Below are 23,000 nucleotides of genomic sequence, written 5' to 3'. Positions count from 1 at the left end.
ATCTCTGTGGTATGATTCTTTTAATTCTTTTGTGAAAATACCAGGAAAAATTATGAGAAAAGGAAAAAAAAATGGAAACGAAGTCTATGTAAATAGGGAAGGGTGGAAGGGTGAAGGGTGCATGGGTAATGGGGAAAAATAACCAAGATACATCATGTACAGGTACAAGCACCCAATGATAGATGTAAATGTATTGTATACCTAAAATGTACCAATAAAAGAATTTAAGCAAAAAAAAATTGTATTCTTTGTATTATAAAAGTAAAGGGGCCATTCCAAAAATTGGAAAACGTTGAAAATAATAATGAAGAATGTAAAAATTACTTCAAATCCTGCCACCCAGAGGTAGCCATGGCTAACATTTTTATTCTTTGCATATTCACATTATTAAAGTTTTAGACAAATTTTTTGTCAACTGAATGAGTAAATATAGTTTTTAATCTTTATTTTTTCACTGAGCAAACCAGGAATATTTTCTAGACATTGAATATCTAAATCTATTCTCTTTGTTTCTTTTTTTTAAGAAACAGGCATTATTTCAAATATTTAAGTGGAAGATATTATGTCTCGCTAATATTAAACTTAATTTAGATATTAGTTTAAATATTAACTTAGCTGTAGTGTGTAGAATCTAGGAATCATCCTCTTCCTTGTGGTTCACTCACCCTGTGCAACAGAGCATTTGAAAATGGGCTCAGTTGGTAGGAAAAAGAGAAAGAAAAAGAAAGTATCGATATATTATTGACAGCTGCAGATGAAAAACTTGAGATTGTAAACCATGGATGTCAAAATATTCTTAGTTTGCTCGTTTTTGAAACTCTGACTACTACCACAATTACATGAGCAATACTGCTAGTAAGCAATATCTTAAAACATTTTAAGAACAGGCTTTATGTTATTAGAATGAAAAATCGTGCACTTGCGTTAATAAAGCATAAAGACCTGGATGAAGGAAAATTAACTTTGAGGGATGGTTTCTGAAATCAATGTTTTTTTTTTAGCACTTTGGACATTCACAGGAAACTTTTTTAATGTGGCTGAGAATTTCCTCTTCACTGGATTTGGACAACACCCTCTTGTTACTCACAGGAAGAGAGCCCTCTTTAAAGGGGCCCTGCAGAAGCAATGCTCATGGGCTTGTGGCTGACTTTACACCAGGTCTGCTGGAACAGCATTCGACAGGAGCAGCAGCTGGACACCTGAGAAATCCAATGCCCAAACATCCACTTTGCAAAACAGTAAGTGCAGAATTCTTGACAAGGGCACCCTTGACTATGAAAACATATTTATCACTGAGTAGATATGCAAAAAGCCTTCTGATATAAGATATGTGAAAGCTTTTATTGTATTAGAGTTAAAACCTATCTTTTCTGTTTGACCTAAATGATGAAAATGCTAGTTTTGGGGGGTGGTTTTTGGTACTGAGGATTGAACTAAGGACTTTGTGCTTGTGAGGCTGGTGCAGTGCCATTGAGCTAAATCCCCGGCCTGAAAATGCTAAATTTTTTATTCATTCTGGTAAAAGTCTTTGAAATACAGATTGTGCCACTGGGAGTCCTTCTGCTCAAATCTTATGATGATGCCTCAAAATCACAGTAGAAGGATGTAACAAACTACCTGGCATTTCCTTCTATAATTAATTTTATACCTCCTCTTTCCAGAAAAATATTTCAAGTCTAATTCTTCAGTGAAAAGAATTCTTGAAGTCATGATTGCTCCATGGTTGCTCCACACTCTTAAATTTGGTAAGTCAGTGACATTAGACAGAACAAGATTTCTCAGTTTTGCACTGTCACCATTGAGGACCAGAATGTTCTCCCTTGTGTGAGGCTGTTCCTAGCATTGCAGGGTAGTTAGCCGCATCCCCTGTATTCCAGGGCAATATGTTCTGCCCTGGAATATGAGCAATTTACTTTGCCTCTTAGTGTCCTAGTTTATTTATGTGTGAAGTGACCTATTCATAAGTGATCTATGTAGATATTATGAGAATTCAGTATTATGGTTCCTGTAAAGTGCTTCACACAGTACTTGGTGGCACATACTAAGGGCTCAATAAAGCTTTGTTATCCTGATTATCTATTATTATTCTTCTGTAAAGTGGATATATAATTAGGCTGTGGAGGGTGAGTGTGATAAAGCACCTAGTGGATGGCCGGTTCCAAAAGTTTCTTCATACATTTCTCTGATTACTTTTGAAAAGGTGAAAAATTAGACAGGGGATTTAGCTCAGTAGTTCCGCTGCCTGCCTTACAAGTGCAAGGACCCAAGTCCAATCCCCGGTACCAAAAAAAAAAGGTGAAAAATTTGGGTCATTCTCAAGGTCCCAAATGCCAAAACTAAAACAATCCTAAGCACAAGTAATAGAGTTAAACTATAGCAGGACCAAATTCTACCTTTCCTTCCCTGTCCCTCAGTGCTTCTCCTTCGAGGGAGTGGAGCTTGGTCTTACAATGCCTCTACAGAAACCATGACTTACGAGGAGGCCAGGGCTTACTGCCAACAGAAGTACACACATCTGGTCGCAATTCAAAACAAAGAAGAGATCAAGTACTTGAACTCCAGAATGAGCTACTCAAAAAGCTATTACTGGATCGGAATCAGAAAAGTCAATAATGTGTGGATCTGGGAAGGGACCCAGACACCTCTGACCAAAGAAGCCAAGAACTGGGCTCCAGGTGAACCAAACAATAAGCAGAATGATGAGGACTGTGTGGAGATCTATATCAAGAGAGAAAAGGACCCGGGCATGTGGAATGATGAGCCATGCAGCAAGAAGAAGCTTGCTTTGTGTTACACAGGTAGGAGGTTTGAGGCAGCGCTGGGAGGTAGTTTTGGTGGGTGGCCAGCTTGACAAACGTACAGTATGCAAAAGTTGATCTCTATTGTGGTGATTTTATATTCCAAAAGATATGATTTAAAAACATTCTTTAACTGCTAAAGTATCTCTTTACATCTGCGAATGTAGGCAAGAATGTATGTACCTATGCATATATATAGTTCTATACATATGTAGAATGCAGAGACACATACAGTACATATTTTGTTGCTTGTTTATTTGTGATAGAGGAACAGTTTTGGGGTTGGTGATAAAATGAATTTTCTACACTTGGTGCCAGCTATGTTCTTAATTTCCATACATTAACATCAAGGTATAAACTAGATGAACCTGAAACGCCTTCAGTAAAATCTCAGGCACTCTGTGTATTTGGCAATGCCTCTGTACACTACTGGTCTTAAATTCAAAGGGACATGTGATAAACACAGTAACAATGACACTCATCAGGGAATGTGATCTCCGCAGCTGCCTGTACCAATGAATCCTGCAGTGGCCATGGTGAATGTATAGAGACCATCGAAGACTACAACTGCAAGTGTTACCCAGGCTTCCATGGACTCAGGTGTGAGGAAGGTGAGTCTGGTTCTCACCTCTCCCTTCACCTGAAAGGGCAGCATCCTCTGTTGTTCCAGCTGGCTTGGGAGTCAGGTCCACATATCATCCTTATCCTAGATCATATGATGTAATGTGGTAGTTAAGAGCTGAGACTATGAAGTTGGACCTGATCTCAGACTCCCCACTTGTTACATAAGGTACCTTGGCATGGTGGTCTTATGGGACCATGATCACACCTGCAGGCTGTCATGGATAGAAACGTCCTTATGTGGCCCACGACTGTAGTTATGTGACCCACAGTAAAAGGAAGATAATGATACCAATATCATAGGCTTATGATTGCACAGTGATAGCACATAGGAAACACTCAGCAAGCAGCAGTCACAAGGTGAGACAGCAGACCTGATTTGCAATTTTTCAGTTGTAACATGTAAAGCACGGGAAGACCCCGAACATGGAAGGCTGGATTGCACTCACCCCTTCGGGTCCTTCAGCTACAACTCCTCTTGCTCTGTGAGCTGTGAATGGGGCTACCTGCCAAGCAGCAAGCAGACCATGCAATGCATGTCCTCTGGAGAATGGAGCACTCCCGTGCCAGCCTGCCAGGGTGAGTCTCTCTCAGTAGGCAAGGACATTCTCTAACTCATCCCTCAGTCCTGCACTTTCTGTCCAACTGACAACATTGTCCAAACCCTAGGGAAAGTTCTTTTTTGTTATTGTTTTTAGTAAAATGTGTTCTCTCAGCAGTGTCTTTGTGGGTTATCCATAACTTGCTTGGTTTGAGGGTTCCTTTCAGTTTATGTTTGAAATGGATATTCTGAAGCTCTGGTGAGTGGTGAAAGAGACCATCATGAAGGCCTGGAACCACACTCTAGATGTCTTCATGACTTTCTCATCTTTTCCATGCAGTGGGCTAATGTAAGACCATCATAATCAAGGAGTCTCAAGATCTCTTTTTTTCTCTCAATCTTACTTTCTGGAACAGACCCTCCCCCAAATCAATCCTTTAGGTCACACTGGGCTAAAATAATGTCCTGTGTATGTCAATATTGTTTTCACCCCAATGAGTCATAAATCCTGTTCTAGAATCTGTTAGTTCTTCATTTTTGTGTTGTGTAAATGATAAAATAGATCAGAGATCACTCAGCCTAGTCCAAGTAAAAATTAATCAGAAAAGATGGAAATACCAAAAAATAGAACAAAAACTTTGTTATGGGTCTTTATACACATCACAGTGAATGACCACAGGCAGCATAGAGGATGAAAAAGATGACTTGTGGACAAGACTTAGTTCAGTCATCGAGAGGTCCAGCGGGGCTATTCTAAACTGAGAGCACCTAGTCATTGGTGGACCCTGAAGAAGAAGAGCCCTGAAGCCAAGAACTCTCTGGCTTTTATTTAGAATATCAGAGTAAAAGAAAAAGGCAGGAGAAAAGCAGTTTGGGCAAGGAGCTCTCTCAAGGGTAGGTAGTTTTTCTTGGGGAAAGGGGAAGGACACGGCCAGTCACAACATGCTTCACTAATCTACACTTCTTGTTCTTTAACTATTTGATTCTCACACAGCCTGTGCACTTTTGCCCTGTAGTTTAACCATTCACTCCTCATAGAGCTTATGTGCTTTTGTCCCACAGTTTAACCATTCATTCCTAGCCAAGTCCCCTACATTTATCCCCTAAAATGGACGTAGGTATTCTGAGTCTACCCTTTGAAGGCAGCTTTCTCACTGTTTTATAAATGCAATTCAATAGGAAGCAAAATCAATATTCTTCTGTAAAATTAATGGTGCCCTTTTATCTCCACAGTGGTTGAGTGTGATGCTTTGACAAAACCTGCCAATGGGACCATGGATTGTTTCCAAAGCCCTGAAAGATTTCCATGGAACACAACCTGTGAATTCCACTGTGAGGAAGGATTTGAACTCATAGGAGCCAAAACCCTGCAATGTACCTCCTCTGGGACCTGGGACAACGAGAAGCCAACCTGTAAAGGTAGAGTTGTTCTACCTCCAGACACTGCAAACCTTTTCGTTCTCAAACCACACTTGAAATGGGTAACCCAGACTTGCTGATGTACATTGACACCTGTGTTACAGCTGTGACATGCGATGTCATCCACCAGCCTCAGAATGGCTCTGTGAGCTGTAGCCCCTCTTCTGCTGGAGAGTTTGCCTTTAAGTCATCCTGCAACTTCACCTGCGAGGAGGGCTTCACATTGCAGGGGCTACCCCAGATCGAATGCACGGCTCAAGGGGCGTGGACACAGCTAACTCCAGTGTGTGAAGGTGAGGCTCGGGTTCTTTATGTGTTCTGTTTTAGAAAAGCAGCAGCTTTCACCCTTGGGCAGTGCAAGTGAGACTAGAAGTTCACTTTTATTATACATATGAGATTTGATGGGCAGCACTCATCTCATGTCTTTGAGATTCATTTAATGAACCAGTGCTTGGCAGGGAAAAGACTATATGTAACAAGAGCAAATCCTTCGCTGGTTTCTTAACTATGCTCTGTTAATATAATGTTACAGACATTGGCATGGAGTAGGCAGAAATCTTAATCTATCTATCTATCTATCTATCTATCTATCTATCTATCTATTTATTTATTTATTTTGGGTACCAGGGATCGAACTTGGGTCCTTGTGCTTGCGAGGCAGGTGGCAGAACCACTGAGCTAAATCCCCAGCCTGAGAAATCTTAATCTAAAAGAAATCGTATTAGAAAAATTTAAAGTACAGAATAAAGAGAACTTCCCTTGAGTCTCAAATTCTTATGACACTTTTCTTCTGAAATTGCTCCTAACAAGCAGTGATGAGAAAGCCTCCGGGTTGGCTTTAGCTACAGAGATATTCTTGATACTTAGCGTAATTACCGAAATTGAATTCATTCCAAAGCAAGGGCAAGGAAGTTAAAAACAAGCAGATTCCCATATCAGGTGCTGGCATTCTCACAGCCAAATAAAATACAGAATGATTTCCAATGGCAGAAACCCTCAATACAAAAACCAAGCCAAAAGGCATACACATTTTACATGGATGTCTTCTCCTTTCTTTTCGGTTGTATCTATAAGTATCCAGGAGCCTTAAATTGTTCTCTGACTGCATGAAATCTTTCCTTGACCCTAACTTCTTTGCATATCAGAAAAGCAATGCCCAGGAACTAAAATTCCTGTTAAAGGCTGTCCTTTCATAGGTGCCATTGTCAATGAGGGGCTTGGAATTCAAAGAAAACACTGCCTGCTTCCCAGCTGTCCAGGGAACACTGAAGAAGCATCTTGAGTTCTTTGAATGTTGCTCTGTCTGAAATCAACTGTGTAGTCAAAAGCTAGTCTCCAGTTCTACTAGGCTATTTCCTAACTATCATTGTGCTGTTTCAGCTTTCCAGTGCAAACCTTTATTGAGCCCAGAGCAAGGCTACATGAATTGTCTTCCTAGTGCTTTGGGAGGTTTCCAAAGTGGATCCAGCTGTGAGTTCTCCTGTGAGCAGGGATTTGTGTTAAAAGGACCCAGAAGGCTCCAGTGTGGTCCCACAGGAGAGTGGGACCATGAGAAACCCACATGTGAATGTACAGTTACTGTTCTTATTTTATTTAAAATAAAAGCCATTGAAGAGCTGAGGGACTTGGGTACCTTGAGAGACCTGCTGTTACCTGATGCCGACAAGCCTCTAAGGTACTCTCTTGTGTCTTCTAGCTGTGACCTGTGATGCTATTCTTCAGCCCCCGAATAGTGTGATGAAATGTACTCAACACTCTACTGGAAAATTCATCTACAAGTCCTCCTGTGCCTTCCACTGCAAGGAAGGCTTTGACTTACATGGATCAACTCAACTTGAGTGCACCTCTCAAGGACAATGGACACAGGAAGTCCCCTCCTGTCAAGGTACTACTGAGTTCAGACTTTTAGGGTATGGGTTAAATACCTCATAAGTTACTGAACCTGAGTTGTTCATTGTGTATGATCCTAATTTCCTACAAGCTGAATACTAAGTAGTACGAATTAATTTGTTGGTGGCTTTTAAGCCAGATATAGAAGTCTTCCTGCTGATATTTCCTGACCTCTGCCAATGTGGTATTTTTTACAGTGGTACAATGCTCAAGGCTAGAAGTTCCAGCAAAGATCAATATGAGCTGCAGTGGGGAGCTGGTGTTTGGCGCTGTGTGCAAGTTTGCATGTCCTGAAGGGTGGACCCTCAATGGCTCTGCTGCTCTGACATGTGGTGCCACAGGACAATGGTCTGAGATGCCACCTACTTGTGAAGGTGATGCATTGATTGATGGTGGTTGTCTGGCAGACTAGGGAGAAGAAGGGGAGCTTCCTTGCTGCAGTGATTAACCACCCATTATATGCAAATCAGAAGGGTTGCCCAGGTTAACAAGCTGGTCAACATCTAACTGGGGTGCAGGGTTGAAAGGAAACAGAAGAAGTAGTGTAATGATAGAATGGATAGAATTCTGACAATTGGAAAAAGGAGATCTGGAGGTAAAAGGAGGAGGGGGCAATGGAAATAGAGAGGGAGGGAAGGAGAGAGAGAGAGAGGACTCAGGTTATTTGAGGTACTGTGTGGAATTGTGTGAGAGGTTGGCAAGTTAAGAGTTCTACCTGGGGAGGCGGGTGCTAGCCTCAAAGATGATGTGGTACAGATCTAAGAGGCCTTTAATGCCACAGTGTCTGCCTCAGGCATTTATGTAGATGGCTCTTTTGCTCCTAGTAATCAATATATGAAGAAAAGGCAAAATGGACAGAACAGAAAACCTGTTATGACTCATGATGGTTCTTCCTCTTGTTTCCTTAGCTCCCGGGGTGTTCAACATTCCCTTGGCATTTGGACTTCCTGCTGCAGGAACCTCCCTCCTGACTTTGGCATCATTTCTCTTCTGGCTTTTGAAAAACTTTCGGAAGAAAGGTGAGGGAGTTTATGAGGTACTCCAAAAATCATTTTGAAAATATGGAGTTTTTCTCATTGATGAGTCATCATGGTCTTTTTTGCAAATTTAAATAATAACTTTAATCTAGGTATTGTATAAACACTAATAAACTACTATGTAATTAAGCAAAAATCTTACAGAAAAGTTCAGCACGCAACTGGAAGTGGGAGGAGGTTTAAGAAATATTAATGTTAGTTGAACTAATGGTGCACAGCTCTAAAAAGGGCTACCTGCGTTGAATTCTATGATTCCCCTGGAGTTGTGTGATGAGACTGCCATAGTTAGTGCTTCCTCGGAAATGAACAAAATGTTTCCTAGAAAGATTATTTAGAATACAGTTTTAAATTTTTGTAATATCTCTTACGGAATATGCAAACGTATCTATCCACACTCAAGTTTGGCCCTTACAGAGTGTGTCTGGATTTGCTATGTCCTTAAAAGTCATTTAGTCTAAATTAATGGTTTTCTTTCCCTTGCAGTAAAGAAATTTGTTCCTTCCAGGTAAGTTTCATTCTTGTACAAAGCATGCTATTGAATATTCTACATGGCTTTCTCTCTTTGTGTCAGAAAACAGTGCTTTATTTGGTGTTCTCACTCTTCCAACAGTAGCTGCCAAAGCCTGGAATCATATGGAAACCACCAGATCCCTTGTGACATCATTTAAGTTCAAAAGAAACAGGTGAAATTGAAAAACGACACACTAATGGCAGAGACCATCTTCTCTACAAGTCTGTTTCTCTTTAAGCCCTCAAACTTGCCATTTTTCTAGGGGGAATCATTATCTTCATACAATTTTCTGGAAAGTTCTTTCATTTCTTTGTAGAAAGAGAGGAAAGAAACAGAGATCTGGTGTTCTTGAACCATTTCATTACTGAAAGATAATAATGATGATGGTAGCTGGCTCTCACACAGCACTCAGTGTGTTCTAGGCAGCGTTCTAAGCCAGGAACTCTATTAGATGGGGGCACTCATTCTATTTCCTATCACTCAGATGAAGGACATGAGGCATAGGGAAGTTAAGTAGTTTGCTTAAAATCTAAAAGCTACTCAGTAGTGCAGCCAGAATCAAACCCAGACCATCTAGTTATAGAATCTGTGTTTTCAAACATCTGCTCTGGTTTGTGAGGATTTGGGATGGCCAAGTCCCTTTGAATACATTTTCAAATTATTAGACTACTTTTGTGCAATTTTAGGTTTACAGAGAAATGGAACAGGAAGTACAGAGCTCCAACATACCTCCTCATTCGTCCACTTCCAATTTTCCCTATTACTAAGACCTTGCATTAGCACTGTTCATTTGTTACAACTGATGGTTTGATATAGACACATTAAATAAAAATTTCAGGTAATGTAGGGTTCTTCCCATTTGTGTTGTATGCTCTGTAGGGTATTAACAGGGATGTCATGATAGATATTCACCATCACGGTGTCATAAAGAATAGTTTCTCTGCCCTAACTGAACAGCCTTCGGTATTGACGTTTACACTACTCCTGTGAGAGTATGCACAGTAATCTACAGCAGTGAGTGCAATTTTGTTGTCACCACCAGTCAGCAGAAGTTTCTGATAACATGCACACTTGCTTACACTTGCAGGAACACAGGTGTGTCCTGGGAACTAGATACTGAAGACAACAGAGACAGAGTTGTCCAGGTCCTTGGCCTTTCCTGCCCACCATACCTGCCACTTCTGTAGCTGGGACGGTGACTTCAATGGATCAGAATTCAGTGGCAAGACTGATCTTCCACCCAAAGGATTCAATTTTCTCTTTGCTATTCTTGAGGTCATAAAATGCTGGCTACTGAAGGGAAATAACATTCTCTTCAAAGCAAAAATGGAGAGATCAAGGCTCTGGAATCTCAGGATTCCTTTTGTGTCTCTCTTTCCTCACTCTGAAACCTTGGTAGAGAAAGAATATTTTTTGGTTTTGTTTCTTTCTTTTGTCCTTCACTATGTTTCAACTGTAAATTAGATAGTTACTGTCATGGGGATAAATAGGAATTATCTAGAATCCAGAGAGAACAAATTGGCCAAATATATTTTATTTCTAACTTTTAAGAACCCCAAAACTTTTAATGGCCAACAATGAATGCATAGAGGAGATGTTATTGGTGCACAGTGCAAACCCTATGTAAATCTTTGAGGATTACTAAGCACAGTGCTGTTTATCCCTATGGGATTCAAAGCTTTTTAGAGTTGTTCTTAGAAATTGTGTTCTTTTTACTTACACTGAATATAGCATAATCTTCCATAGCTCTTAATTCAGTACTAAGGACTATGATAGGGTAAAAGTTACTTATCCTAGATTACCACATCATTGTTTACTACAAACATTTAATGTTACATCTTCAGTAAATTTATTTCAAGAGGGAACAAATGTTCACCAGTGTGAAACTCTGAGTGTTTTACCACAGTCATTTTTAAAACATGGTACTATCAGGCAAGTAATTCTTGTATATTACATAAGATTTTGAATCCATGATAAGAACTCACTATTTAAAGCATCCATCTAATGCATTTTCAAAAAGTGAAGATGTCTAATAATCATCCCCTAGTAGTTTTATTCTGTATGTTTTGATGTTCTGAGAGAAGGGAAAGCTTGGGTGACTATTTATGTTTATTTATAAGCAGAGCTTAAAATTCCTAAGGAATTTCCAGTTACCAGAGGCAGTGAGAATTCTTAGTGAGTGCCAAAGCTGCCCATGTCAAAACTGTCTCCAACTTCCATGAACTTAACATGTTGGAAAAGTTTCAGAAAGTGCTGGCTGAATCATGGCAATGATAAAGCTAACAGAAAACAGGGAGGTGTGATAAGGCTGAGAACAACAGAGGATTTTTTAGGGAGCAGAAGACTGAGGGTGTGGGAAAATGAACATGCTCAAATTATGTATGGAATGAATTATTATTTTCTCTGAAATCTCTCAAATGTAAATACTTATATATACTGCATTAGAAGTAACTACAGGAAATGTAAGTGTGTCTGTGTTTGAGAATTATATACTATTTTAAATTATGATGTAAACTCTTTTACAGTTTTAAGTATGTATTTATTTAAGCTTGTCAGACTTATTGTTGACATGCACTAAAAAGTTTGACAATAAATGTGTTTGTGTTTATATTTATCTCTGTGCAGAGATTCTTAAAATTTTTATTGCATTTAGATAAAACTCACATACCATAAAATGCACCATTTAAAAATGTACCAAATTAAGCAACCATCATCACTATGTAACTCCAGAAGATTTCTATCCCCTACAAAAGAAACCCTGTACCCATTATCAGATCCTCTCATTTTTCCCTCCTGTGCCCCTTGCAACTACCACTAACCTATTGTTTGTGACCATGGATTTGCCTATTCTGGGCATTTCATATAAATAAAACTTTATGTGACTTTTTTTACTGGCTTCTTTTACTAAGCATACAGTTTTCAAGGTTCACCCATGCTGTAGCATGAATCTGTACTTCATTCCATTTTTTAAGGTTGAATAGTGTTCCAGTGCATGCATATATAATGTTATATTTCTCCAGTCACCTATTGATGGACTTTGGGTTGATTTTTGCCTGCTGCAAATAATGCTGTTCCGCATTTAGGGTAGACTTGTGTTTTCAGTTTCATGAGGCATATCCCTAGAAGTGGAATGGTTAAGTCCTATGGTTCACAATGTTTCATTTCTTTGAGGAAAAATCAAAGCCTCTTATAAAGGGGCTGTACCATTTTACAGTCCCACCAGGAATACACAATAGTTCCGATTTCTCCACATTCTGGATAACACTTGCTATTGTCTTTTTTATATTACCTTCTTACATGGTGTGAAGTGGTATACATATAGAATTTTGCACCAAAACTGTAAGAAGTCTGAGAAAATATAAATAATCTGGGCTGGAGATTTAGCTCAGTGGTTTCATCACCTGCTGCACAAGAGCAAGGACCCAAGTTCAATCCCCAGTACCATATATATATATATATATATATATATAATCTGAAAAAATCATTAAGTTCAAGGAAAACTCCTGATCTTGGGGTCTTTCCCTTCCACTCAATACTCAGGTGTTCAAGTTCACCAGTTCATTTATACTTCAGACCAAATTTATTCACCAGGATCAGATCCAAGTTAACTTTTTCCCAAGAAATATGTATGTTCTCTCTTTTAGAGTAGTGATAATCCACATACCTAGTATGCACTGAGCTGAAAAATCACTTGGAGAATCTCATTGTTATCAAAATGGAAAGAGAAAATGGAAAACAGACAGATTCTACTAATTAAGTACGGTTTCATATAGGACTGAAATGGATACACACTTGAGCTATGAGCTCAAAATGGCAGAGAGTAAACACTGGTTTTCCAAAGTATAAGAGGGAGAATAACTTGAGCAAATTAAATGTATCCAAGTCAAACAATTCTCTGTGCTAGCATGATAGGATTAGAATAGAATTATTATGGAAGAAAAAAAAAATCTATCCAAAAAGCAAGAACTCTGGTCCTTTTAGTATAGCTTCCAAATCAAAGGTTAGCTTCCTTCTCACAGGATTCTGAGCCAAGAGAAATGAAAATATTTTTTATCCTCATATACGCATGTGTGGTGATCAAAATATATGGTGAATGTCTAAATTTATAAAATTTGTCTCAGTAAATACTCCATCTTGTTTTAAATACACTTTGCCTATCATTCTTGCCACTTTGTGCAGGATTCTCAGTCTGTCATTGGGATGCACTATGGTCAACATCATTGACATGATCCACAAACCATACAATATCTAGTCCTTGCCATCTCACAAGCTCATTACCTACCAGACCTCTTAGTACTGCTCTCCATCCACCATGGAGAGTGGCTTCTGCCCACTTAGGGCATACTGGCTCCTTTCACCTCCAATGATCCCCTTTACCATAGAAGCCCCTCATTCTTTGCCTGGTGAATTTCTTTTCATCTTTCAAGGCTCTGCTTAAATGTCACATGATGGCTTATTTTATATGTCAGCTTATCCACACCAAGGGATGCCCCAGATATCTGATAAGGCATTTTATCTCCAGGAGAGATTAGGATTTGAGTTGGTGGACTGAGAAAGAAGATTGCCTTTACCAGTGTGGGTGGGCCTCATCCAATCTGTTAAGGGCTCAAGCTGAACAAAAACAGGAAGTGTGAATTCACTGTGTTTGAGCAGTGACATTCCTCTTCTCCTGCCCTTGGACATCAGCTGTCCTGATTCTTGAGCTTTGGGGCTTGGACTGAATTATCACTGGGTTTCCTGCTTCCCCACCTGTGGGGAGCAGATCATGGGACTTGTCAGTCTCCATATTCACAAGAGTTAATTCCTATAATAAATCTACAGATACACGTGCATATATGTACACACACACTTGCTGTTTCTCAAGTGACCTGCTTAATGTATGTTCCTTCTTGAGAATTGACTTCTTAGACCAGATCTCTCATAACCTATAGTATTCAGGGTTCTCTAGAGGAACAGAATGAACAGATCTGAATAAGAGGGATGAATTATGCAGCCCAAAGATGAAAGTCTAGGAGCTTCCTAGATAGTCCCTGGTGTGAGTCCAGATTCAAAGACTGCAGAAACTGGTATCTGATGTCCATGGATGATAGTGGCAGAGAAGCACATCTGGTCAAAAAGAACGGAGCCTCCAAGAACTGGCTGGCTTTCTCCTTTTCCCATTTTGCTTCATCTGGGCCCCCAGCCTATCAGATGGTGCTGCTCACACTCAGGGTCAGTCTCCCTGCTCAGTTTGCTGACCCACATGCCAATGGTCTCTGCAAACACACTCACAGTCACACCCAGGAATGTGCTTTAATAATTGCCTATGTGATAATTTCAATTTCTTTGCATATACTTGAGCATGTTCTTGGGCTAATATGTGGTCTATTTTGGAGAATGTCCCATGTGCAACTGAGAAGAATGTGTATTCTGATGTTGTAGGGTGGAACACTCTGTAGATATCCACAAGTCCATTTGTTCGCAGGTTTGGCTCAGTTCTGATACTTCTTTGTTGATTTTTTTGGATAGTTTATCTGTCTATTTGTGACAGTAGGGTGTTGAAGTTCCTCATTATAATTTTATTAGTGCTTATTTGATTTTTCTTGTCCATTAGTATTTGTTTTACATAGTTGAGTGCATATATTTGGTGCATATATATTTGTGATTGTTATCTCTTCCTTTTGGATTGTTCCCTTTACAAGGATGTAAATCCATTTTGTCTGCAAATAGTATAGCTACTCCTGCTTTTTTCTGGGTTCCTATTGTTGTGCCCAGATGGCGAAGTCCCCAAAGACCACCAAGGAGCTGAGTCCAATGTAAACACACGAGGGTCGTTTATTTAAGCTCAAGCAGGGGCACTCAACCGTCACCGACACAGCGGATCAGGATTGAGAGCCCCGAATTTCAAATCAGCAGGGTTTTTATTGTGGCTACAGCAAGGTTTGGGGATTTTCCATTTAGCAGTTGCATGATTGGTTGATATTTAGCAAGTATGGGGGTACATCGGGGTGGGGGGTTGAGGGGTGGCTACATGTAGATTTTATGGGAAAAAGGAACAATCAGCACATTGACAGAATGTTCTATAGATAATGGGCCCGGGAGCGTCTGTTTTCTGGGCAAACAGAGGATTGAGTTAGGAACTGTGTCCTTTTTTTATCTGTTGTGCCAGAGCAAGGACATTTTATCATTATTTTATGGGCACAAAGGAGACTAGGGGAATAGTTGACTTCAGTGAAGTGGAATTTATGTCAAGGCCACTTCACTGTCTTATTCCAAGATGGAGTCAAGTTTTAAAATGGAGTTAGTTAGGTCTCACATTCCCCCCTTCTCATGAAGCTATAGAGGACCAATCATGGGTCTCTGGGGGCCAATTCTATTAGGTCTTCAGAAACTAGTTGGTACTGGGACCTAAGCACCATCAGCTGTACTGTGCTAATGTGTTCTCTGATGAAGGATAAGAGCCTGTTAAGTATGTAAGGTCCAAATGTTAACAGGAGTAACAAAATGAGTAACGGTCCCAGCAGGGTAGAAATCAGAGTGGTCAACCATGGGGAGGAATTGAACCAAGATTCAAACCAACCTTGATTTTGCTCTCGTTCTCGCTTTTGCTTAGCGAGACCTTTTCTGACTTTGGCCATAGATTCTTTGACCACTCCTGAGTGATCTACATAAAAGCAGCATTCTTCACCTAAGGCAGCACAGAGCCCCCCCTTGTTGTAGGAAGATTAAATCTAGGCCTCTTTGGTTCTGGAGAACTACTTCCACCAGGGAGGTTAGTGACTCTTGCACGTGGGAGATGGAGCTTTCTAGTCTCTCGATGTCTATATCTATGGCTGTTCTCAAATCATTGTAATGTTTGTTTTGCAACACTAATGATGAGACTCCTGTTCCTGCCCCAGCTAATCCTAAACCTAGGAGAACTGTTAAACTGACGATTGTTACTGGTTCTCATTTGACCCTAGCTGGGGTCCTAATCAAGTGACTAAAAATATCTTTTTTGAATGGTATAATAGTCTAGGAACCAATTGTACTAGTACACAAAAGTCTCCAGTCTGGTTGAGTACTTTTTCAGGTGCACAAGGGGTGAGCCCAGTGGAGCAAGCCCATCATCCATCAGAAGGGGGTACAAGGTACTTTTCTGGACTAGACTGATAGGTTCGGTTGTAAAGGTGCTGGTGAGTGGCCAGGACACTGCCAACACAAATTCTATGTCCAGTCACAGATTGTAGGGTTAGCCTGGCTGTCCCCTCCAGTTTTTGAGACAGGGTCTTGCCAAGTCACTATGTTGCCCAGCTGGGTTTTAATTTGTGATCCTCCTGCCTTAGCCTCCCAGACTGCTGGGATCACAGAAGTGTACCACCACACCAGGCACCTTTAGTTTTTTACAATAGAATAATCTATGCTTTCTGAATCTATAAAAGACTTATACAATCCCCTTTGATCTTTTAAATGCATAAACTGAAAAATCAGCATTTATAGTAAATTTGACCAAAATTGTAGTCTTAAAGCAGTATCTTTAAAGGACAATATGTTTTTTAATGTCAAAAGAGAAAGTGTAATAAATGTCTAATTTTAAGCCGGAACTAAACCAGGTTTTTTTCATGTATTTTTAATTTCTGCATAAATGGTTATTCACACAGTCCCAAGATGGGAAACAATTTTTAATTGGCCCTTAGATTTACTTGTCTCTAGACAAGACCGGGAAGCCACCCAGGTCTGTCATGTGACTATGATTTAAAAAACCAGGACTCAGCATTTAAATTAGTAAAAGATCCTGTTTTGGCATGAATCAAACTGTCAGCTGCAGTAATGCATATTAATTCAATAAGGCAAACTTTGTGCACTTTTTTTTTTACAAAATGTCAACAATACATGATTTGTAATTTTAGCAGAGCTTTTAACCTTTGGCACAATCATGCATTACCTCTGTAGAATCAAAATACTAAAAATTATTTCAAGCATTAGCTTCAGAAGGCACCTCTTGGTGTTAGCTGTTGTATTACAAACATCTTTCATATGTAGCTATCTTGGTACTCCAGACATTTAAAGGTGAAAATAAAACGTTTTAAATTTAGCATGTTTCCAAGATTCTTAAATTACTAGCAAAATACAAAAGAACAAGGACATGTATTTAAATAATCTTCAAAGACAAAGGTCTAACATTAAAGAATTCTATAATCTTATATATTTCATAATTTAAACGTAGGGCTTTATCTTTGTTACTGTCTGTCTCATCATTACATGGTAACAATTTTTACAAACACAACGGCAATAAAGTAATCTTGACTTAAATTCTGAATTGTTAATTGTAAATGATGGAAACATGATTTGCCCTGTATAAAACTGAAAATATTATAAATGTTAGGCTCGGGGATTTAGCTCAGTGGTTTCACCACCTGCTGCGCAAGCACAAGGACCCGAGTTTGATCATCAAATTCGGCAAGTACCGCAGATTGAAGGTTAGGGATAATGGGAGGAGGTATCCCAAACATGATCTCAAAAGGGGTTAGCCCCATCTTATAGGGTGAATTGCATACCCTATAGAGGGCATAGGGAAGGAAAGTCACCCAGCCATCGCCAGTCTCTAAGGCTAATTTAGTTAAGGTCTCTTCTAAGGTCCTGTTTATTTTTTCTATCTGTCCTGAACTCTGGGGTCTGTATGCACAATGTAATTTCCAGTTTTCCCGCAGTTCCTGCGCTAAACTTTGACTCACCTTGGAAACGAAGGTGGGTCCATTGTCTGACCCTAACATTATGGGGAAACCATACCTTGGCAAGATGTCTTCTAGCATCTTTTTGGCCACAATCCATGCAGTCTCACGTTTGGTAGGAAAAGCTTCTGTCCATCCTGAAAAAGTATCTACAAAGACTAGCAGGTATCTGTAACTATATCTTCCAGGTCTTGCCTCAGTAAAGTCTAGTTCCCAGTATATGCCAGGTTGATCTCCTCTCAATCTTCTGCCAGGGTTAGCCTTATTCGAGGTAGCATTGGTCAGTTGGCAGGCTTTGCAGGTGGCAACAATACGCTCAATCTTGGAATTAGCTTCTCGAATCTTTATCTCTGCATGTCTCAGGAGGTCCTGCATCTTTCGGGTGCCTATGTGGGTGGCTCAGTGTATTTTGGAGAGAACTTGCTCTCCCAGTGTTTCAGGCAGGATGACTTTATAATCAGAGGATTTTCATCACCCGTGGAGGCATTGGGGCATGGGTAATTGTTTCATCCATCTTAAGTCTTCTTCAGTATACTGGGGTTTTTCTGGTAAGGCAGCACTTTTTGGATCTGGCAGCTGAGTGGTTAGTGTCAGATCAGTCTCCAGGGCTATTTTTCGAGCTGTCTGTTTGGCCAAATTGTTTTCTTGGGCAATTAGGGTATCACTATTTTGGTGCCTGGAACAGTGGATAATAGCCAATTTCTTTGGCAGCCATAGGGCCCTCAATAAGGCAAGAATTTCTTCTTTGTTTTTAATAGTCTTTCCTTTAGCTGTTAACAGTCCTCTTTCTCTGTAAATGGCCCCATGTATGTGAGCAGTGGCAAAAGCATACCTGCTGTCTGTGTAAATATTTAGCTTTCGGCCCTTTCCCAGAGTCAGTGCCTTGGTTAATGCTATAAGCTCTGCTTGCTGTGCTGACATTCCGGTGGGCAGGGGTTCAGCCCAAACAACCTCAGTCTCAGTGACCACAGCCACCCCGGCATACTTTTGGTCATCCTGAACGAAACTGCTCCCATCAGTGTACCAGGTATCTTCAGCATCTGGCCACAGTTTATCTCTCAGATCTTCTCATGTCCCATGTACCTGAGCCAGGATGTCAGCACAGTCATGCAGCGGGGCTCCCAAGTCCGGATCAGGCAGTAGCATAGCTGGGTTTAGAGCAGCCGGGGTCTGGAAGACAACTCGGGTTGGGTTTAAGAGCAGGCCCTGATAGTGGGTTAGGCAAGCATTGTTGAGCCATCTATCTGGAGGCTGTTTTAGACCCCCTTCAATGGCATGGGGGGGTGGTCACATGTAGTTCCTGGCCCAAGGTCAACTTATTAGCATCTTTGACCATCAAGACTATGGCAGCGATCATCCTCAGGCATGGGGGCCATCCAGCTGCAACAGGATCAAGTTTCTTGGACAGGTATGCTACTGGTCGGTGCCATGGGCCCAGATATTGGACTAGGACGCCCTTGGCGACTCCTTTGTTTTCATCAATGTAAAGGTAGAAGGGCTTACTGACATCAGGCAAGCCTAAGGCTGGCGCTGACAACAAAGCAGCCTTAATTTGATCAAAGGACTTTTGTAGTTTTTCTGTCCATCGAAAGGCCTGATTGTTTTTAGTTATCTCATAAAGGGGCCTTGCAAGTTCCACGAACCCCGGTATCCATAAGTGACAGAAGCCAGCTGATCCTAGGAATTCTGTAACTTTTCGAGGGGAGTCTGGTGTAGGTATCTTAAGAACTGTCTCTTTTCTAGCATCTGATAGCCACCTTTGCCCCTTTTTAAGTATGTACCCCAGGCAGCTTACCTCAGGTTTGCAGATTTGGGCCTTTTTGGCAGATGCCCAGTAACCCAGTTCCCCTATAACCGTTAAGAGTTTCTTGGTTCCATCTAGGCAGTCCTCCTGTGTCTCAGCTGCTATAAGGAGATCATCTACATATTGTAACAGAGTCAACTGGGGGCTTTGGAGGCAGCTTTCTGGCTTCTTAGGGCATTCTCTGGCCCAGTAGCCTTCTTCTTTGCAATAAGCACACTGGTTCTTTCCCAATCGGGGGAGATCCCTATGTTCCCCCTTACCTTGTCCTTTTGCCGCAATATTTCTCAGTCGACGTTCATGTTCCTTTGGCTCTCCTGTAGTGGTGGCAAGAAGGATCTGAACTAGGTTCTTAGTTTACCGATCATCAGCCTTTGTCTGTCTTTCCTCTGCAGTCTCTCTCTTGTTTCTGCCACTATGTCTTGAATACTCTTCTCTCCCAGTCTGTCTACTTTCTGTAACTTTCTCCTAATATATGGCGCTGCCTGGTTGATGAAATGCATTACTACAGCTGCCTTTGTCTCAATTGCTTTTGGATCTATAGGAGTATACCTACGGAAGGCTTCCTGAATTCTTTTTAGGAAGGCTGCAGGGCTTTCATTTGGTCCCTGTTGTACATCCCCTACCTTGGTCAAATTGGTGCACTTACAAGTAGCCACCTTGAGACCTCCCAACAGAGTCTGGCAATAGACCCAGAGTCTCTCCTTACCTTCTGCTGTGTTGAAGTCCCAGTCAGGCTGGGGCAATGGGAAGGAAAGGTTAACAGTATTGAAGTTGGTAGTGGGTTGGTTATTGTCGCCAGGAACCAATTTCCTGGCCTCGTTCTGAATCCTTTCATGCTCCTCCGTCAAGAACAGGATCTGGAGGAGCTGTTGACAGTCATCCCGAGTGGGCTGGTGGGTGAACAAAACAGTTTCCAACAGTTGGATTAGATCCCTGGGATTGTCGGAAAACTTGGCGTGTTGTATGCTCCAATTATAAAGGTCACTAGTGGCAAAGGGCCAATACTGGAGAGGCTGATTGCCATGCTCATCAGGGGATCCAGCCGCCCTCAAAGGGAGGACGGTGGAATCTGCCGGCCCCACCGCCGGTGAGGCCAGGCGGTGGTTATGGGTGTTTTGGGCGGGGCCATCCCCTCTAGCGACGCCACCGCCATCCCAAGCTCCTAGGGCAGAGAAGGTGAGCTGCGTGGGAGCCAGAAGCACCCCCCCCCCGTGGAAATGAGAAAACACATAAACAAGCCTCAAAAACAGACTTCCAGATCACCTACAGCAACCCCAAAGGGAAAGAGATGGAACAATCTGATAAACAACCACCTGGACTCTCTGAACTGGCAACAAAAGAGGATCTGGGAAAAATGAAATCAGAAATAATTTCTCAGATAACAGCAAAGATTGTGCTCATAGTGCAAGACATGATTAATAAATCTAGAGAGGACATAGATTTAAAAAAAATAGAGGATCTGAGGAACATGATGGAATCCCAACATAGGAAACAAATGGAATCCATAAAACAGATACAAACAGATTTCCAGGAGATTAAAAACTCCATTGAAAGTCTGCGCAGCAGAATGAACCAATGTGAGGATAGAATTTCACATATAGAAGATAAGATTGCAATTAGTGAGGAGGAAAACAAAAGTTGCTTTAAAATTGTAAGGGAACATGAGAAATCAATCCAGCAGCTGCTAGATGATGCAAAGAAGAATAACATAAGACTGATTGGGCTCAATGAAGAAACAGGAGAGAGTGGAGATGACATAAAAAAACTCTTCACAGAAGTGATGGCAGAAAACTTCCCAAGGAGGGGAAAAGAACTTGACATACAGATAAGTGAGGCATATAGGACTCCAAATAGCCTTGATCAAAAAAATCTACACATAGGCATATAATAGTTAGGATTCCAGAAATCCAACAGAAGAATAAAATTCTACAAGCAGTGAGAGAAAAGAAACAAATCACATACAAAGGAAAGCCCATCAGAATCACAGCAGACTTTTCAATGCAAACCCTCAAGGCAAGAAGAGCTTGGAATGATGTATTTCAAGCCCTAAAGGAAAATAGCCCCCAACCCAGACTGATGTACCCTGCAAAACTATCTTTCAAAATTGAAGGAGAAATAAGATACTTTCATGGTAAAGAGCACCTCAGGAACTTCATGAATACCAAACCAGCACTCCAAAACATTTTAGACAATACCCTAGGAAAAGACAATGAGGATTACAGCCCCAGGAAACCCAGCAGAATGAATCCATTGGGCGTGACAAATTAAATGCAAAGGGGGAGAATCCAATAAAAAGAAAAAGTCATGACAAGGCTTTTAAAACTTTTAACTTCATCTCCCTAATGAGTGTAGAATTCAATCTTATTATTGTACTGATTAGTATTTTTCTGATTCTAGAGTTGCACATCATTCCTTGTGCTATATTGGCTATTTACCATCTTCTTAGGTCTACATTTTAATTGGGTTGTCTATTAATGAGCTGTAAGAGTTCTTTATATATTCTGGTCATAGGTTATATGCATTGGAAATATGGTCTGTTTAAGGACTACTTTTCATTTTAATGATGTCATTTAAAGTTCTAAATATTGATGGAATCTCATTTATCAATTTTTTTCTTTTATACATCATGTTTTTTGTATCCTAGGTAGTTCTTGCCTACCCTGAATTCATAAATATCTTCCCTTATAATTTCTCCTTAAAGTTTTATACTTTTAGGCTTTCTTATTTAGGTTCATAGATACCTTCAAGTTATTTTCATGTATGGAAAAAAAGGGTTGAGGTTAATTTTTTATATACGATACAGGGTGTTCTAGTGCCGTTTGCTGAAAACACTATCTCTTCCTCAGCTCTTGAATTGAGCTTATATTCTATAAAATGCTAATGTTACATAATCTTTCAAAACTCAGTGGACCATATATGTGTGCTTCTATTTCTAGATTCTCTGTTTTATTCCAATGATCTATATGTCTTTCCTTACACCAATACTGCCTTTATTACTGTAGCTTTAGAAGAAGTCTTAAAATTAGGTACTAAACGTCTTCCAACACTATTTTTGTTTTTGTTTTTAACTTTTCTAGGTCCTTTGTACTCCTACATAACTTTTAAATTTCAATATCCAATTGTTCATTTATAGCAAGTATACACAGACCTGAATTTTTATATATACCTTGTGTTTTCTAATCCTGCTAAATTCAAGTACAAGTTCTAGGGGCTCCTAGAGATTTCTTAGTATTTTCTCTGTAGATGATCATTTCATCTATATATAAAGATTTTGCTTCTGCTGTGCCAATCCTATCCTAGTTGTGTCATTTTATTGCCAGACTATTTTGGTGGGGCCTAGGTGTCAAAGTTTAATGGACAGATAAAGAGTAAGCATATCTGCTCTTGTTCCCCACCTTAAGGAGAAAGCATTGTATCTTCTCCATTCATATAAGGTGTTCTCGCTGGAAGTATGGAGTACATGTCTTTGATCTGTTGAGAAGTCTCTGTTCTACTTCTAGTCTCCTGATAGCTTTTACCATGAACAGCTGTAGAATTTAATCCAATACTTTTTCTCCAACTACTGACAGGATCATATGGCCTTTTCCTTTCCTCTGTTAAAATGATGACTTTTGGGGGTGGATCTTCCAATGCTGAACCAACACTGCCATCCCTATAACAAAACCACTTTCTACATACTGCCAGATCTG

At 40.4% G+C, this 23,000-nt stretch overlaps 1 protein-coding gene across 2 annotated transcripts; it reads left to right on the top strand.

The window, feature by feature from the left end:
* Window positions 1-1,102: 1,102 nt before the first annotated feature.
* Window positions 1,103-11,558, top strand: Sele (selectin E). 2 transcript variants are annotated; one of them, XM_087206907.1, is made up of 14 exons: window positions 1,103-1,238; window positions 1,662-1,745; window positions 2,415-2,798; window positions 3,302-3,409; window positions 3,813-3,998; window positions 5,194-5,379; window positions 5,484-5,672; window positions 6,760-6,948; window positions 7,076-7,264; window positions 7,467-7,643; window positions 8,178-8,288; window positions 8,790-8,811; window positions 8,917-8,989; window positions 9,905-10,068. In XM_087206907.1, exons 2-13 carry the CDS (start codon window positions 1,709-1,711, stop codon window positions 8,972-8,974), a joined length of 1,836 nt encoding a protein of 611 aa, XP_087063033.1. In that variant the 5' UTR covers window positions 1,103-1,238; window positions 1,662-1,708; the 3' UTR covers window positions 8,975-8,989; window positions 9,905-10,068. The 2 variants fall into 2 exon arrangements, with proteins under 2 accessions (XP_087063033.1, XP_021100397.2); XM_021244738.2 differs by lacking the exon at window positions 6,760-6,948 and having other exon boundaries at window positions 9,905-11,558.
* Window positions 11,559-23,000: the final 11,442 nt, after the last annotated feature.

The sequence above is a fragment of the Heterocephalus glaber genome, unplaced genomic scaffold, assembly GCF_053883595.1.
Source record: "Heterocephalus glaber isolate CG9 unplaced genomic scaffold, H.glaber_assembly_v1.0 deba00000738, whole genome shotgun sequence".
NCBI classification, from domain to species: domain Eukaryota; kingdom Metazoa; phylum Chordata; class Mammalia; order Rodentia; family Bathyergidae; genus Heterocephalus; species Heterocephalus glaber.
This window is presented reverse-complemented; position numbering and strand designations above follow the sequence as displayed.